This window comes from Leiobunum rupestre, chromosome 2 (assembly GCF_980474605.1).
Source record: "Leiobunum rupestre chromosome 2, qqLeiRupe1.1.hap1, whole genome shotgun sequence".
NCBI classification, from domain to species: domain Eukaryota; kingdom Metazoa; phylum Arthropoda; class Arachnida; order Opiliones; family Sclerosomatidae; genus Leiobunum; species Leiobunum rupestre.
In genome coordinates, this window is record NC_143385.1 from 11,390,490 (window position 1) to 11,409,109 (window position 18,620).

General features: G+C 36.4%; 1 protein-coding gene across 2 annotated transcripts; it reads left to right on the forward strand.

Annotated features, from left to right (window-relative positions):
- Positions 1 to 2,100: 2,100 nt before the first annotated feature.
- On the forward strand, positions 2,101 to 18,308 carry LOC149956119 (medium-chain acyl-CoA ligase ACSF2, mitochondrial-like). 2 transcript variants are annotated; one of them, XM_090165390.1, is made up of 15 exons: positions 2,113 to 2,354; positions 11,018 to 11,351; positions 11,671 to 11,724; positions 12,700 to 12,818; positions 12,917 to 12,964; positions 13,882 to 13,999; positions 15,146 to 15,241; positions 15,301 to 15,449; positions 15,522 to 15,613; positions 15,679 to 15,755; positions 16,121 to 16,228; positions 16,292 to 16,440; positions 16,746 to 16,887; positions 17,297 to 17,407; positions 17,982 to 18,308. In XM_090165390.1, the coding sequence occupies exons 1-15, from the start codon at positions 2,287 to 2,289 to the stop codon at positions 18,099 to 18,101; spliced, it is 1,785 nt and encodes a 594-aa protein (XP_090021516.1). In that variant the 5' UTR covers positions 2,113 to 2,286; the 3' UTR covers positions 18,102 to 18,308. The 2 variants fall into 2 exon arrangements, with proteins under 2 accessions (XP_090021517.1, XP_090021516.1); XM_090165391.1 differs by lacking the exon at positions 17,982 to 18,308 and having other exon boundaries at positions 2,101 to 2,354; positions 16,746 to 16,945; positions 17,265 to 17,355.
- Positions 18,309 to 18,620: the final 312 nt, after the last annotated feature.

The window sequence follows — 18,620 nt, forward strand, 5'->3', positions numbered from 1 at the left end:
TGAAGCCATTAATTCAGGTGGCCGGGTTACAATGCGTAGGAGGGTGGTGGCAAGCCCTGCATGCCACGCGTTCGAGCCAACAGCTCCCTACACTAACTATTACCGTTAACCTCTACAAGTTTTTATGGAAGGGGAAACCGAAGATCTCGGGGAAAAACCCCTTAAACCAGTGGGGAGAGAACTTGCAAACTCAACGCAGATGGAGTAGTTCCGAGTTTTCACCCAGTGCCACAAGCTGGGATCGAACCCGGCTCCTCTTGCTGCGAGGCGAAATTGCTAACCGCTCCGCCACCCCACTTGATTTAAGCTTTCAGGACCAAAACATGTCGCATTTGTTATTTATGAACCCATAGCGCAAGAAATAATTATTATTAATCGATGCATTTACTGTTACAAAGAACTGAACTGAAGTAATTAGACTTTGCACGCTTCTGACCAAAGTTGGGCAAAATTGCACATTAGTGAACGAAGATGTATAGGTCCTATATTTATAGTTTGCATTTTTATGACTAAAGGGAATAATTAATGAAGTGGGAACCATTGTGAATTTATGACCAGTTTTCACAAGCGGTACACTAAGGACTAAGGCTCGCTTAGAAACTAATAGTATAATAAATTAATTATTTTTCAATTTGGTTTAGGTTTGAGTTTTTGTGTAACATTATTTTAAATCGATTAAGCCAAATCAGAAAGTCATTTGAGCCACGTTCTCTCCGAATATTGCTTTAAGAAAATGGTTCCTAAAAGAAGGTCAACAAAAACCGAACCTCATTTAACAACTCACCAAAACTATCCTCCCCTCTGTGGGTATTACTGTCGTATGGGTCCACGTATATAAAAATACGTTTTCACTAGTTACAAAGTCCGTAGTATGATTCTAGAAGGCCCAGTGATGTTTTATAATTTTCTATTTTATAAGTTTTATAATAGAATAATTTATTTAAATTATTTCGAAAATTATTTTATGAAATTAATTTTTAATACAGGTAAATTTAATTAAAATTTAGCTACTTGTGCAAAAATACTGAGTAAAATTAAGAAAACAACGATAGTTAAAAGGGCATACCCCTGATGACGGCGTAATAACTCGACCGAAACTAGTCGGGCTTAAACTTTTAATAATAAAAATATTTTTTGTGCACTTTTAACTATCGTTGTTTTCTTAATTTACCCAGGTAAATTTATATTAATATTTTTGAACGGTTATTTACACAAATAAATATAAATAAAAAGCAGTATGCGTGTTATTTTTTAAACAACACTACGCATCATGTACGTGAACTTTGTTCCACTTGAAGTCCGAAACCGTCGCAGTAAAGAGCATTTTTTGCGAACGCTCTGCCATCTAGGTGTTTATACGGTTACTTTATTTCTCAATAAAAATAAAACCTGATATAAAATATTATAATTTTAATTACAGAAAAAATAAAATAATACCGAAGAAGAAAAATATTATATATCTAAAATATTTAAGGAGCTCCATTTTAAAAGGCTTTCAATTTGCAAATGCAGATGGCGTTTCCAAAGAAACGGCATTTCGAGATCGATAAGATAGCCGTCCCTACGAAAGTATTCATTCTCAGCTGAGGCCTGAGGCACTCTGTATTTTAATTATATTTTCTATAATTTATATAATTTACAAAACTTTGAACCGACTTTAATCAAAGCCCGATTATTTGAACAGAAGTAGCTAACTTCCTTCAGCAAACTATCAATTATCTACCTCTACCCTATTACTATCACGTTACCGAGATAAACGTTTGGGGCTCACATTTAGGCTGTCAAGGACAAGGAAAAGTTATCTCTCATTTCAAAGATCGATCCTCAACACGTGCTTCTTTTACAATAAACTGAAATTTAAATTTCAAATATTTTTTATAGATTATTTCTATTTCTAAGGAAATATTTTTATCTTCCGTATATATATTTAGCCGATATTTTATTGACGATTTGTCACGCATGAAATCGCTCTAAGACAATGATAAATATATGGAGATCGCGTCGGTATCGGGTTTTTATAACGAGCCTCCAAATCATTATCGAAATATTGCGCAACCGAGTAGAAGTTTGTAGTTTAGGATAGGCCTCGCGAAATTTTAAATTATAGCATCTGTTGTTGGTAGTCGCGCCTGCCGCGTCTATCCAGTCTCTTAAAAAACGCAGCTACAAGAAAACGTCATCGTTTTTGGCGTCTTATAAAGCATATATTTTACGTGGCCTAAATTTGGGTGAAAAAGATGAACGATCTCGGTATTTTTCATATCTACTAAAAGTGTCTCTAGAAATATGAAGGTTTTATTTACGTTCGTTTTAAATCGGAAGCGGGTATTCACAGACTTGGTTAGATTTCGCAGGTAAGCTCTTTCAAACTTGTTAAATTTAAATATTCGGTTTGAAATCTTTACCGAATAGCGATTGAACGCGATATTTGAGCTCTAAGCACTTGATTCGAGATTTAATAAATTACAATTCCTTGAAACCTTAGTTAAAAGTGATGAACAGTCTATTAGCAGAAGCATTGGTAACATAATAACAATAAGTATGACGCTACCTTAGTTGTTTTAATGCTAATTTCCTGACCGAACTTTTTTAGCCACTGACATTCACGCCAAGCTCCGACTTAGACTTAGACTTAAATTTCATATATTTAGACCCCAGGGGGCTATGTTGATAACTAAACCTAGATTGCGCAATAGCTCTGAAAATCAGAACAGTGTTAGTATTTCATAATTGACATACCTATTGTTATTATGTTACTTAGGGCAGAAGTAAATGACATTAACATATGCTAGTTATCCTATGCTTTAGCTTTAAAACAAGTGGCGGCTCTATTATTGCTTCCTGTACCTTGGAGTAGTAGTCAACTTCTCTACTCCAAGCAGCGTTGCCAGGTCCCAAAACTGAAATTATAGTATCGAAGCCCAAAAATTATCGAATTTCCTAGAAAATTATAGTACACAAGTACGGCCAGCTTTGATTACTCGCTATACCATGGTAGCACTTTATCATAGTTGGCCGTTACTAACATATTTCGTTTTCGTTAGGCTACAACACGCTTGATTAGTCAAGTCAGCCGTATTTTCGAGAACAAACCAGACACTCCGAGTATAATATTTCAATTCTTAGCCTACTTAAGAAACTGGAAACGCCGTTCTTATGTAAACAAAAAGGAACTTTCTAATATTTCTTAAATTATCGCACAAATATCGGAAATATAGTAAAACTATAATACAATTATCGCAAAAAGCGTACTATATAGTACGCGATTGAAATTGTAGTACGGAAAAATTCGAAAGGTATAATTATCGAAATGTACTATAATTATAGTACGGTTGGCAACGCTGACTCCAAGCCTGTACTATATAAAGATGGCCATGAATCTATCCGATTCATCGAAAAACGCGACTTTACTGGAGAGCGTGGTGCCATCTATTAATGGAAAAAGAAGCTAAAATTAAAAATAGCCAAATGATAACGTCGACAGAGAGCCATTGTAGAGTATTAAAGTTAGACAACTTATACTCTATATCGTTGACTTTAACCTAAATTATATATCCCGTGTAAGAAATATTGTTTATAATTGCTGTAATTTATGTTATTGGCTATTTTACAAACGATCCAATCAACTCGAGGTGTACCTATAAATACCGATTTCCTGATTTCGACGCTAGCGACATCTATTGAACAAAGAGCTACTTCACTTCGAGCCGCCACTTACTTTAAGAGAATAGACCTTGATTAGCGCCAAAATGTGGGTCGACAAAACTGATATAATGCGGTATAAATGCTAAAGTAATTAGCGGCGCCGATCGGAAAACATTTCTGTGGGAGCACGGGCCAATATGTTTTTATCCAAAAATTCATATACTTAAAGGGAATATAACCTCTCCTATTTCTGTCGCCCTCTGAGGGTTCCAATATTGTCCGCTGCCTCCCATGGCTTTTCATACTTGCGGCGCTGATAATCGCTGATTGTGAAGGGAATAAAGGAAATTGATGGGGTCTTCCATAAAGAACGCGTTGGAGGTTATATTGCCTTTAAAAGAAAATTTACAGCTCTAAATTTTTATTACTATAGTCAGTTGCAGGCTAAGAAAGACAAAATATATAGTACAGTCGGCGCAAGGGTACCTCAGACCATTTCCGGCCAGTCGACCGCGCGTAATTTAAATTTGACCACTTTACGGTCAATTTCAAATTTCGTGAGTTTCATCGTTTTTTCGCGCCATCTAGGAACCGAAATTGGAATCTATTTTTTAATTTCATGTTGTCATGAGTTTCATTACTGAATGCAGCTAAAGAAGGTTCGATAATTGAAGCTCCAAATATTTTAAATAGCCCAAGAGGTTTCTATAAAAAGCATGATAAAGGTTTATTGTTAACAGGTAAAGATAAAAATATAATTTTAAACGTCTATAGCTCATTAAGACAACGTTACCCCCAAGAAAGCGTGGTAACTATTTTAAAAGAAACTGCCGATTTAACTGGTAAGACGTAGAAATAAATTTACAAAATTAAATAATTATACATACTATTTTAAATTTAAGAATGATAGGAATGCCTTATCTTTTAAATTTGCTCGCCACCACAATTATTAAATTAAAAAATAAAGATTCCAATTTCGGTCTCTAGATGGCGCTAAAAGACGACAAAAAGAGCAAAATTCGAATTTGACCGTAAAATGGCCAAATTCAAATTTCGCGCGGTGGAATGACCGGAAACGATCTGAGGCATCCTTGCGCCGATTGTACTATATATTTTGTCTTTCTTAGCCTGCAACTCACTATATATATATTTCTTTCTTATATCTCATCCGTACAAAAGTTAAATCGATATATTTAGAAAATATCTGCGTACATGGCTAGATAATTGAGCCTTTCTTGGCCACATACTTTACGAAGGTATTTTAGGTAAAATAGGGTACACGACGCGGCGATTTTTTGTTTGGACGAATCTATCAAAATCAATTTTACGGTTATATAATCTTAATGCTACTCGTATCGGGAATTCTCCAAATAACTTCTGTAAAAAGACTGAATTCGGATCCAAATAAAGGGAGTGCGATAATAAATTTTTCCCTGATTGCTATTTTTCCTCAATTTTATTTCTGTGGGGGCTCCGCCCCCACAGGATCGCCGTCACTGACCGACAATAATAAAAATATCATTTAGAGCGGGTTACAAAATACTCAACTAACAATACTAACAGTATTCTCTAGGATGATTGTAGGAAGTTTCCCAATTAACCAGCAACAATCACTACTAGGTGAGCGAGAATGGCGAATACAGTGAGGGGCAATGACTACGTCCACGTTTTGACTTGAAACAGAGTCTTTTTATCAGGGGTGTTTTATCTGTAAATGTTTGTCCCACCCACCAAATCTCTAAAACCGGCAAATGCATATCATCAGTTTGAAAACCGCAAAAAAAGGAGTAAGCGTAACTTATATTATTAATACAAGTTGGACATGCTTCTTAAAGGGGAACGGATAATCTTTTCCAAATATCGCCTTATTTGCGTATCAAAAGATCAACAAGACGTTCAATATACTTACACATACTTTATTTTGTCTTGAAAAAATAGTTTTTTGCCTAAAAAGTTGAAACGCAAAATAAGTATTTGGGTTTGAATTTTCGACAGCGCCAGCAGCACCTTAGTGAGCGATTTGCGAACTATCCTAACTTTTAAAATCGCGCAATAGAGCGTTCCATAAAATCAGCCCAAAACCGGCCAAACTTTTCATACGACTAGTTTAGCAGGACTAACAACTTTTGGTTATTCTTTGGTATTAGTGAAGCCTAGGCTAGCAACTACGCTACTCCTAAAAATCGACTACTCTCAATTTCTTACGGGTTTGCCAGATTTATCACACGAAAAACCGGGCAATCCTTCACCTCCTCCGAACTCAAAAGGGGGAAAGCACAACACACTGATTTTATAGAACGCTTAGGTCTCGTATAACTGGAACGCACCGCGCGGGAAAAACAAATCTTTCGCGTCTTAAGCAGCGCGCGCTTTTGTGTTGTTTTTCTGTCTCACCGATTTCTCACCAAGTGTCGCAGCGGACGCGCGCTTTTCAAGTTCCCGAAATTTCTTTATTTTATTAAAAATTAACGACTCAATAATTTTTTATGCGGATTTCGCCATAAATTTTAGTTTTTAACGGGCTATATAGGGCTATCTAATTGGTTAAAACTTGACTGTTTCCCTTTAACGGATTCTCTCCAAAACAATTAAGCTGTCAGTTGGCAAAGAGCCTTCTGAGCATAGAACGTTAAAGTGTTTGAATCATTAGCGGTGGAATACATTGTTTGTACCTATGGTCTCCATGGAAACCGGAAGTGATGTCAAAAATTCAAACCATTTCGCGCGTAGCTATTTAATAAGTACCCTTTTTGTTGGTAATCGCATCGAAGCGACAAAACGTACGAAAATTAGATTAATATTGTTATGGTCCCTAAAAAACCAGGTATGATTTTAAACCCGAGTTATTTAAAATAGCAAATGACGACAGGAATATCAGTCTGAGAAAGATCAGCACCGAACTTTTATAACTTTTCTGCAATTTAAGTTTCGGTTTTGCGGATGGCTGTAAAGGGATCCTCAGCCTGTATTGAAGTGTTTTGTGATAAGTTGGTTATAGTGGGAATACGAAGTATGTACCAAAGGTACGCGGATGAAAGGCGGAAAAAATAATCGAAGAGATTAACTCAAAAAAGTCAACCGTAGGTTTCGGATTCCTTTAAAAGGGTCGAACTGTTTGAGGGTTACGAGTAGCAAGCAGACTTATATATTGTAGTCCCATGCGGCAAATGCGAACCATAACCGGTCACCTTTAGTACCATGTGTCAGATTTATAGCCCGGTGTCATCATTTCCTCGCCACCTAGTTGAATGCATTAATAACTTCATACATATGGCAGCTAGTGCTTTCGCGAAAATAACTATGCATTGCAGTGCGTGCTCTAGGCGGGGTTAATTCTGACGTCAACAATGGTATTTTTTTATGAATAAATATTTCAACCAATGGAAGGGAAACCACAACCTAAAAACTAAAAGAAACTTCCAAAGTTGAGTACAGAGGGAACAAGGACGATTAATAAAAGGATGTGAATTCTTGTATGCCGGCCTTTAATCTTTTTCATTCTAGGCGCGTAAAAAGCGCGAGAGAGGAGGAATAAGAAAAAACAGGGGCTTTTTTGGCGGACCACGGTAAATCTCGTTTCACCTTCCACCACTCTCGTGCTTTTTACGCGCTTAGGCGACAAGCTTTTCGCCTCCTTTCATTAATTCTCCTTGGAGTTAATACGATGCGAGCCCTGATCTTTATCATAGCGACAAAATCCTACAACAGTTGGGTGTAATGGGAATACGATGTTGGTGCTGATCATTGAATTGGGAATAATACTGCTAGAATTACAATTACGATTTCGATTGCCATGGGCACGCGGGACCTGTTCTGATAAGACTGTACGAAATTCATCTTTATAATTAGGCGGCAGCGCCATCTATACTTTGTAAAGTTATATGGCTAAAAATAAATAATTCTTAGCTAACTCACCGTAACTTGAGTCAAAAAGGATCGTGTTGACAGAATAAAATTATTTTTAACCAAGTTCAAGGCTCAAATGCTCATTTTAAACGCATATAAAGCTTATAGAACCACAACTCTGTTTAATTTTCAGTCTTTTCCCACCAATTCACATAGAAGTAAAAATTACACATGCACTCGGAGTAGCTACACTCCATTAAAAATTCAAAACCATTCTTTAGACCCCTTTTCGTTTCTCTTTGCCCCCTTTAACTTCTAGAACGTTCCTACGCCCCTGATACATTTCAATTTCGTATCAGATTCGCGAAAACATTCAATTGCAATATAGTTTCCACCACTAGAGACAGATGCCGCCACGGTAGAACGATAAAGTTGATAAAGTCTCCTTATTGAACGAAATTGGTCCCGCGCCAGCCAGATTTAGTTGTACCTCTATTTATTCCCAACTCAATGGTGCTGATCTTTATCAGACGGATTAAAAACATTCAAAAGTTGGGTGTAGTGGGAATACGTCGGAGAAGAAATAGGATTTTAAACATGTTACAACTGAAAATCGCCGATCTTTGCCGGGCCTTGGCGGCCAAGATTTTGATTTTTGGAAGTTGTACCCCGCAAGACTTTGGTTCACCATGGTCAAAAGTACAATATACCCAAGTTGGCCGAAGGACATTATACATAGGCGCTGTGCGGGGTCCTTTGACGAGGCACCCTGATTTTAAGTAAAACCTGAACTGAACTTCTTCGTGAGGAATGAGCTACATAAAATCAAGTTCCGCAAACGTATCTTATTTTATGGAAAGTCCTATTACCTTCGGGATCGAATAAAATGTAAATTTTCGGTCTCCCTTTCTAATTAAACTACTTGAACAATTTTTAACAAGGAAGGTAACCATTTTTAACGTTTAACTAAATTCCTAATCATTTGAAAATAATTAAAATCCGTAAACAGACGTTTGAAACTGTTAACCCACGCGTAGTACTAAGAAATCTTCACGAGCAAAATGTCGGCATTGCACGGTTCATTCTTGCTCAAATTACATATTTATTCTTGGTGCATGTATCTATTGATGACGTAGGGATGTAAACTATGTATACGGGAATAAAGGGTTTCATTGTAACACACTCCTCGGAGGTACGCTGTATATAATTGTACCCCCTCCCAAAAGTGATATTTTGTAATACCAGTTGGAGAATTTAATAAATAAATATTTTTTTCACAATCAATAGCTTGTTAAAATTATTTAGTTACGTACTTGAATTAGACTTGCTATTAACTAAACTCTGCTCTATTTTCCTGAAAATTGTTCAAATACGAAATACCAATTTTAACGAAGTGTCACGGACATTTACGTTCACACAATCCCCCGCCGATGTATCAAATAAATTTTGATGAATAAATGATCGTTTTCTCAACCACCCTGTAAATTAAAAAGAATATCTCAATCACCCTGTAAATTAAAAAGAATATCTCAATCACCCTGTAAATTAAAAAGAATATCTCAATCACCCTGTAAATTAAAAAGAATATCTCAACCACCCTGTAAATTAAAAAGAATATCTCAATCACCCTGTAAATTAAAAAGAATATCTCAATCACCCTGTAAATTAAAAAGAATATCTCAACCACCCTGTAAATTAAAAAGAATATCTCAATCACCCTGTCGTTTAACATGACTAACGCTTAAAGTATTAACAACCACAGAGTAATTTTAACGCTCTGATAATTACTCTGTTCACTAATTTGAACAATATTTCAATGAAACTGTACATTAAATTAAGAAGGGCACTATAACAACCTAGGTGTAAATTTCACCAAAATATCAACCACCCTTTGCAATAAGTCAATCGCCTGTCCTAACATAATCAGGACACAAATTTTTAACGACCGAAGAGCAACTTTACAACATTAAAATATTTTCACCGCTTTATCAATCACCTTAATGCATAAGCAACGATTCTAATCACTTTGCCATTGAAACACTAGTACTGTACTCTTTCGACCATCATTGCGAAACGAAAACGGCGCAACTTTCATTTTGAGCTCGTTGAAAATCTCGTTCGGCACGATTTTGTTTCCGTTTTCATTAAAGAAGCAAAAGTGCCGTTTCTCACTTTTCGATTATTTATCAGCGCTTTTAGTGAGCTTCTACCTAAGTTGATTTTTCTCATTATTTCGTTTTACAAACATTATTTACATATATAAGGAAAGGTGCAAAACTACGAAAACATTAAAGCAACTTGATCATAGTTGAACTAACAAACCGTTCGAAGTCAAATAGGTAAATTAACACGAATCGTCTAGCGTTAGAATCACTGTAGATATTCCACATCAGAGATACGAAAACGAGGACCGTAACAAGTCATTAGTAGTCGCGAAAATAATGAGTTTTTTTCATTAATACGGCTATTGATGTTCTCTTGAGTGAGATCTGTTTGTGGTAAAAGCTTATGGGACAAAAAGACCCGATATTTTTATTAATGAAGTTGCGTTAGTTACACTGTTATAGAAATTTTATTTCTGTATTGACTTAAATGTGAGTTTGAATTGCTTAAGTCTTTTTTTTTATTTATCACTTTATAAATATTTAAATTCTTATTGTTCTCGGTTATTTTGCCCCAAATTATAAATTTAAATTTGGTTTGTTCCTTTTTCCAAACTAATTGCGTCAAAGAAATTATCCGAAATCCCATATCCTCTCTTTAGCTGTCTGACAAATGTTTATTAATAAAAAAAAATATTTTGAACGAAATTTCAATTTAAGAGATAATAAGCTCATAACGTTTAGATGTTTGCTTCCAAAGTTAATTTTATTTGCCGTATGGTAGTTATTGGTTATTAGTATGTTTATGTATGTTAGTACACAAATAGACCTCATTCACCCTTTAAATATGGCTGTGAGAATGAGCCAGCAACAGTGGTAACTCCCAGTAACACAAACGATATTTAATAAAATTAAAAGTACTAGAATCGTCTGCTTCGGATGAACTATTAGTTTAAGCTTGGAGAAAAATCGTTAGCGTACCGTACAGTCTTGAAACGTTGATCATTTGGCAAAACGTTGTGTTACCGTATGATGCCACCGTCGCTAGCTACTTCCGGAAGGCACATTAGTATATAGTTCCGCCGTATTTGGTTATTTTCATAATTGATTTATTTTATGTAGTGGTAAAATGGGGTTTGACCTCTAAATTCAGCAAAAATTAAATAATTACCAAACTATTCCTAATTTTATTAAATTTTGGGTAGTTCTAAAAGTGATTAAATTAAACTGGGATTCATGAAATTAAATCCTATTAGTTTATAACATGTTTAATGGTAAATAGTGTGTTAGGATTTTGTGTAATCAAACGTCGGTGTTAGTTTCACCTTATTTTTGTAATCTTTCGTTATCTTAAATTTATGTGGGCCACCAACGTTGTCATTAATCATGAAATTTCAGTAAGTGTTTTTTTTTAAATTGTGTAGGTTAAATAATGTCAAATTGATATCAACGGTCAGCGTCCGACCATTCGCGAAACCAAGCCACGCTTTCACGGCGAGCAGCATTCCTCTGATCAACAGAACCCTCGGAGACGTGTTGGAGTTGGCGGCCGAAGAGGATGGCGACCAAACGGCCTTCGTGGTGTGCCATCAGGGACTCCGCAAGACATACAGGGAGTTCAACGCCGACGTGGACAGACTGGCGGCAGGGTTATTGGCGCTCGGTTTGGCCAGAGGAGAGAGAGTGGGTATGTGGGGTGCCAATTCCTATCAGTGGGCAGTCACGCAGTTCGCCACGGCCAAAGCCGGACTCATTATGGTGAGTTCCACGTGTTAAAGATCTTGTCTTTGGGATTGAGAACTATTTCCGCACTTCAGAGTTTACATTCCAGTGCTCGAGGGTAAAGTTGAAGAGGTATCCGGAATACATCTTTCCATAAAATTATCCCAAACCGTCTTGGTCCCCTATCGAAGGTGGCTGCCGGACCTTTGACAACAGCTTTGGCAGTATAATAAAAAACTGGGCTTAAGTCTAGTCCCAGTAGCACAAACTATTTTTATTGAAACATCTAAAGTGCGGAAAGAATGTTTGATTTCTAGAAAGCTTGATAATAATGTACGTGTCTTTTGGTAAGCAGACGAACATCAATCCAGCTTATCAAGTGAAAGAATTGGAATTCTGCTTAAACAAAGTAAGTTGCAAATATCCTTGTTTGGTTACTACAAGCAAAAATCAGAGAAAGGCTTATGACAAAGATTCAAATCCTTTGAGCCAGACTTCCTAAACCATACTGTTGAGCTCTAAAACGGGAAAACTGGACTACTGTGGGAATCCATCGGTTTAGATTCCACACATTGTCTAATAATAACGGGTACCCGAGCACAAGAGACTTTCATAATGACGTGCAGTAATTTAATTATAAACTGCACGACGTTAGTCACGTATATAATATCAATTTTGTTAGTTTTTTTCTATCGACGCATGGTAGTATCCAACAGAATACCTTTGAGCCACAAAAGGTCTTCTGTTAAAATATCTTGCTTTAATATAGAGTGGCTAATTTTTCGGAAAAATAAAATGCGAAATATTTTCCGCAAATGGGAAAAATAAGAAATTGAAACATAAATTACTTTTTAAGGGTTTAAATAATTACAGTAAACATACCACAAAACATTAATAGTGTCACATTGTTAATCAGTTTAAACTAGTCTAGAGGTTTAGTCTTACTTAGAAGTTTCGTTTAAAACCTACGACCTTTGGGTTACCGTCCTAACGCCACTACCATTGGACTACCGAGGCCACGAATAATCAGGCCTCGGACATTCAATTTAAGAATGACTCGATGTGGTTCACATTATTGACGGGATACATTTAACCCGTTGTTGACGGTGCCGTAACATTTTATTCTTAGATTCGAAAAAAAATGAGGTGAAAATGCCGCTTTATTTAAATTTATATTTATATATTAGACAAATCATGGCATGAAAACTTTTTTTTTTATTATTTTTCGGAAAAATACGGCACATTTTCCGGAAAAAAGGACTTGGTCCGATGACTTATAACTCTACTCTAAGCTGGGCTTGTTATAGCTAAATTGGCAGTTTTCATACTCTTTTAACTAAAGTTCAAGTAAAAAACATGAATTTATGTTTTCAATGGTTTATAGGTAAAATGTTCCGCAATTATCGCAGACGAATCATTCGTGAAGCAGGATTACTACAAGTTGCTCAGCACGATTTCTCCCGACTTGGAAACGAGCAAGGACACCTTTCTCAATCTCAACAAGTGAGATTTTACATTTTATTCTTATTCAAGCGGGAATAATTTCACACCTTAAATATATTGGATTTTCGGTTGTGTTATTCATTTATGTATTTTTCCAGATTACCGTATTTAAAGAGGATAATAATGATCACAAGCAATCGGAAACCGTAAGTAGCGGGCCGTTCACAAACTGGCGAAACTTGTTTAGTATCACCTCCCTTTGTCAGGATTGTCTGATTATCAACTTGATCATACGTAACGTTATTTCTCATAAGTGTGCCCGAAATAACTTTTTCTCAATGAGACCTTGATACAAAGATATGACGTAATTGACGTCCCTTCCCAGTCGATGGCGGATTTATCGTCATCAAAACTAGTTTTGGCGGGGAGGGAAGGAAGTTAAAACCAGTTTTACGCGACGTTAGTCCGTATTTTCTTTAATACAGGGATGTTAATCAGAGGCACACTTATCAGTAATTATGTTACATATGACTTGATCAATTAAAATAAGAGAAACAGATTAAAAACCAGTGGCGGCTCGACGTAAAGTAACTCATAGTTTTAATAGATGGAAGGTGGTACAGATAGGTACCCCTCGAGGTGATTGGATCGTTTGTAACTTCGTCAATAACATAAATTACAGCAATTATAAACAATATTTTTATACAGGATATATAATCTAGGTTAAAGTCCACCAAATAGAGTATAAGTTGTCTAACTATAATTTTCCACATCGCTCTCTGACGACGTTATCATTTGGCTATTTTAAATTTTAGTTTCCTTTGCCATAAATAGATGGCGTCACGCTCTTCATTAAAGTCGCGTTTTTCGAAGAATCAAATAGATTCATGGCCATCTCTAATAATAGGGGCCCTTTCATAATGCAAGTGGCAATGATAGATCCACCACTTCCTTTAAATAAAATAACAATATCTTAAAAGGTCTTGAAGAAAATTCAATTTTAGGATTTGAAAGTTGATACAAACAACTCCGGATTATCTTCGTTATGTAATTTGTGAAGGGTCGCTAAATATTCTAATTAAACAAATAATATGACTACAGAAATGTTGATTTGGAATTTTAGCGGACTTTTAACGTTCGATGACGTCGTCAATAACGTTACAAACGAAGACATCAACAAATTAAAGGAAGTGTCAAAAGACGTTCAGTTTGATGACGCAGTTAATATTCAGTTTACTTCTGTAAGTCAATTACAATTTTTTTAATATATGGGTACAAGTATTTTTATAATCGTTTTTTTTACTGCCTGAATGCAGAAAAGTTTCAGCTTTCCTGGTTCGCTTACACTAAACCCAAGTCTATGTCTCTCCATCAAATAAAATACTTCGTCATTATTATTACATTATCCTATTTTTTATACTTTACTTCTAACGTAGTTAACGATAATAGTTGGCTCGCATGATGCTTTCCACCACCCTCATACGCATTGTAATCTGGACACCTGATTTAAAGGCATTAAAAGTCGCTCGATGACTTGGGCCTGAGGTGGTGCCTTGCGTTTTAGCCTAGCTGACCTTTGCACTTCTATTTCAAGAACTAGAGTATGCAACAGTTAATCTCTTTCACCGGTGTCCCAGTGCGGCTTAAGCAGATCTTGCTGTGTAGTTTTCTCCATGTAGCTTTTCTCGTTCTACAATCAAAACTGATTTAATCATTTCGGAATTGAAATGTCTAGAGTTGTAAGTCGGAAAATTATCCGCTCCAAAAAATTTCCGGAAAATTACCAAGGTTATTTTCCGTATTTTTCCGTAAAAAAGAACAAAAATTTTTTCATTCCATTTTTAGCCTAATATTGTTCTAAAATTTAAATTTTGCTGCATTTTCGAGTTTGTTTGCTCGAAGACCTATCGGTACGAGCTATTTGTAAGTTATTAAATTTCTTCTAATTTGTTTAGGGTTTAGCTTCTACGTTGAGTTTGCAAGTTCTCTCCCCACTGGTTTAAGCGGTTTCCCCCCCGAGCTCTTCGGTTTCCCCTTCCATAAAAACTTGTTGAGGTTAACGGTAATAGTTAGTGTAGTGAGCTGTTGGCTCGCGTGGCTTGCAGGACTTGCCACCACCCTCCTACGCATTGTAACCCGGCCACCTGAATTAAAGGCTTCAAAAGTCGCACGATGACTTAGGCCTAAGGTGGTGCCTTGGCAATTAGCCTAGCTGATTATTATTATATTATTTTATCCCTTTTCTTAATGGCCTAATCTACTTATTCGCTAATTTTTTCATCCATTATATTGCTCTGTTGGTTTCTCTTTAGTTGCCACGATTCTTTCTTGGTATTTAGAACTGCAAATTTATAAACCTTTTAAGTCTTCCTAACGATTACATTCAGGGCACAACTGGAAGTCCAAAAGGAGCCACGTTGACGCATTTCAACATAGCAAACAACGCTCAGTTTATTGGAAATCGTATCGGCTTTCCAAATAACGTAAGTATCTTGGAATCATTTTATATTTTTTAAGAGCATTGATTCATCATTATTATTAGCGTCCAGTCGTTTGTCTTCAAATACCCTTGTACCACTGTTTCGGATGCGTCGTTGGTACATTGAGCACTATCATCTACCGTGGTACATGCGTCATGCCCTATCCTCGTTTCAATGCTGAAGCGTCTTTAAAAGCCATCGAAGCTGAAAAGTAATGTTTCCTGATTGGGACTCAGTTCTTGATCCTTGTGAAAGGTTAACTAAAACACCCATCCACTTGCAGATGCAGTTACGTTTACGGAACTCCAACAATGTTCGTAGATATGTTAGAACACCCTAAGTTCTCTTCCTATAATTGTGAGAGCCTTATCAATGGTATGATTTTCATTTCCAGGAAATGAAAATTTATTATGTTTATTTAACCAAACTTTTATTTTAAGGTGTGATGTCTGGAGCAATATGCCCCGTTGAACTTATAAAAAATTCCAAGGCAAAATTCGGACTCGAAGATATATTTGTAAAGATTTTAATTGAATTTTTAAATAGGCATTAGGAAAGATATTTTTTTAATTATGAAACTTTACTATCCATGAGCCGGCGCTTGTTGATAGGACACAGTCGGTTTAGTTAAGAATTAACCATTTTGTTTTCGAGAGCACAAGTGTGCAGCATAGGCCTGGGTAGAAGCCTTTCAAAATTTTTATTTATTGATTTTTCGCCCGAAAGTGCAATGAAATGACTAAACATTAGACTAAATCTTAAATGAGTTTGTTTATTTTAAATATTTATTGAACGATTCATTATATCAGGTAGCAGACAAAGTTTTGTTAAGCAAAAATGGATGACACAAAAGATTATTTTACAAATTCATATGTATTTCAGATTCCTTATGGATGCACTGAGACTAGCCCGGTCTGTACGCTCACCCAAGCTACTGACCCGGACGTAAAGAAAATCTCGACCGTTGGTCAGCCACTAGATTACATAGAGGTATCATATTTCTTGATCCAGGTTCTCATAGATATGTTGTAACGAAATTGAGTTATATTTAAGGTGAAAGTTATCGACAAGGAGAATCGAATTGTGCCGATTAAGGGTCAAGGTGAAGTCTGCCTAAGAGGGCACGCTACCTTCTTGGGCTATTGGGACGATCCGGAGAAGACGCAAGAAGCAATGTCTGCCGATAAGTGGTACCACACTGGGTAACGCCAATTACTATTATTATAAACACCACATTGTTATATTTTCTGTCTTTCGCAGTGGCGTAGCTAGGGGGTGGGGGTGGTCCGCACTGGATGCCACCCGTTTGGGGGTGACACCCGACCGTGAAAAAAATAAAAACTTACACAAACTAGAGAAATTCGAAAAAACTTTTCTGCACGTTTTGACAAGTTAGTAGCACACCATGATATTAGCACCGGGTGCCACCCATGCTAGCTACGCCACTGGTCATTCACACCTAATTCCTGCTCTAGACTTTTTTACTTAATCATTTGCGTAATTTCAGAGATTTGGGAGAAATGGACGAGGAGGGCTATTTGTACATCGTAGGTCGTATTAAGGACATGGTCATTCGTGGAGGAGAAAATATTTATCCGAGGGAAATTGAAGAGCTCTTGCTGAGTCATCCGGCAGTCGCGGATGCCCACGTGAGATAAAATTATATTGATTGGCCATAGGAGTAGTTCCGTCGTTGATGAATGAAGTGTTGAATAGACGCTTAAATAAATCATCCTCCAAGGAAATCGAAAAGAAGTAGTATTTCAGAGGGCCAGGACCTGAAAGTCACTGTTTATTTAGTACTTGTTAAAATAATGGAAATGTCCCACCTTTACGGCAGCAACAAGCAATCCCTTTTAACCAGGTAGCTTTCTGACATATTAAGGCTTCGCAAAAACACGACGTTCTGCTTACAAGTTGAGAGTTTCCATTATTTCAACAAGTACATAATAAACAATTCCTTGCGGATCCTGGCTCTCGGAAATATTACTTCTTGGTGATTTCCTTGGAGGATGATTTATTTAAGTGCCTATTGCCTTAACTCTAATTTCCATCCAGGTAATCGGTGTTCCGGACAAGAGACTGGGAGAAGAGGTGTGTGCCTGGATATCTCTGAGATCTGGGACCAAACTGGAGGAAAAAGACGTAAAAGCTTTTTGTAAAGATAAGGTGAGTATCAATGCATGATTTGTCTGTGACGATAATATGCGAAGTGAATCGAAACGTGTCCTTCCCCCAGTGCTAGGTTCAAATAAAATTTCATACATGCAATTTTTTTGAAATTAGAACAACGCGTGTTTAGGTCAGTGATTAGAATAAAAATTTGTCTTTTTTTGACAAGCTTACCAGGCATCAGTGTTGGTCATTTTCGTCAAAGAGCCGCTCAGCTCACTCATCTCTCACACTCGCTAGCCTAATATTCGCTCACGCTCACGCATTTTAGAGTGGTAAAATGGGTGCTCGTCTCTTTACACTCTTTTTTGAGCGGTAAAATAAGCCCTCCTCTCTTTTCTCTATTTTTCGCTCTCTTTTGAGCGGTAAAATAAGCGCTCCTCTCTTTCCCTCTTTTTTGAGCGCCGAAATTGGTGCTCCTCTCATTTTCATTTTGCACTCTTTTTAAAAAACATTTTACCGCACATTTCGCTCATAATAACAAAAGCGCTAACAATGACAGGAGCGCTGCCCATCACTGCCAGACAGTCTGGACTACTAAAACATAAATGTTTGTTTTAATTTTTTTCAGATAAGTTACTTTAAAATTCCAAGGTACATAATATTCACAGAGTCGTTTCCTAAAACTGTCACTGGAAAAGTTCAAAAATTCCGAATGAAGGAAGAGACCATCGAACGTTTAAAACTATGAGACTCATTCACCGTAAAATTCCCACAATTTCACATTATCGTTTATAAATTTACATTTTAACATAAGAATTATGGGAATCGAGATTGTTATTTCATTGACTTCCAGTCGAAAACATTTTTTGAGTTCTATTACGCTTAAAACTGTTAGTGTATTTCGACAAACGTTTCAGCGTGCCTTTAAACAATGGAACTTCACTAAACCTTTGTTCAAAACGTTCATTTAAAGTGTTCAAATTAAATTGATATCAAACCCTCATTGCCATTATTAATCATTTTCCCAATGTAGTGATCTTATGTGATTTTCGACTTTAAATCTATATACTTTTTAAATTGAGACCGACTTGGTGGAATATTATATTTTTAGTTAGAACTGATTGCATTTAAAAGAAATTTTATTTTTAAATAAAATTTGTGTCCAATTCGCGTCCGCACTATTGTGATATTAGAATTTCGTACCAATTCAAGATTCGAAATACAAGGGCCAGCTCTCTCCAAATATCTGATCTTCGATCTTGGAAAA

Coding starts and splice junctions, on each gene's coding strand:
- LOC149956119 (XM_090165390.1), top strand. CDS start 2,287: ATGAAGGTTTTATTTACGTTCGTTTTAAATCGGAAGCGGGTATTCACA. Junction 16,229..16,291: donor AGCCACTAGATTACATAGAG/GTATCATATTTC, acceptor GTTATATTTAAG/GTGAAAGTTATCGACAAGGA. Junction 17,408..17,981: donor AAGCTTTTTGTAAAGATAAG/GTGAGTATCAAT, acceptor AATTTTTTTCAG/ATAAGTTACTTTAAAATTCC.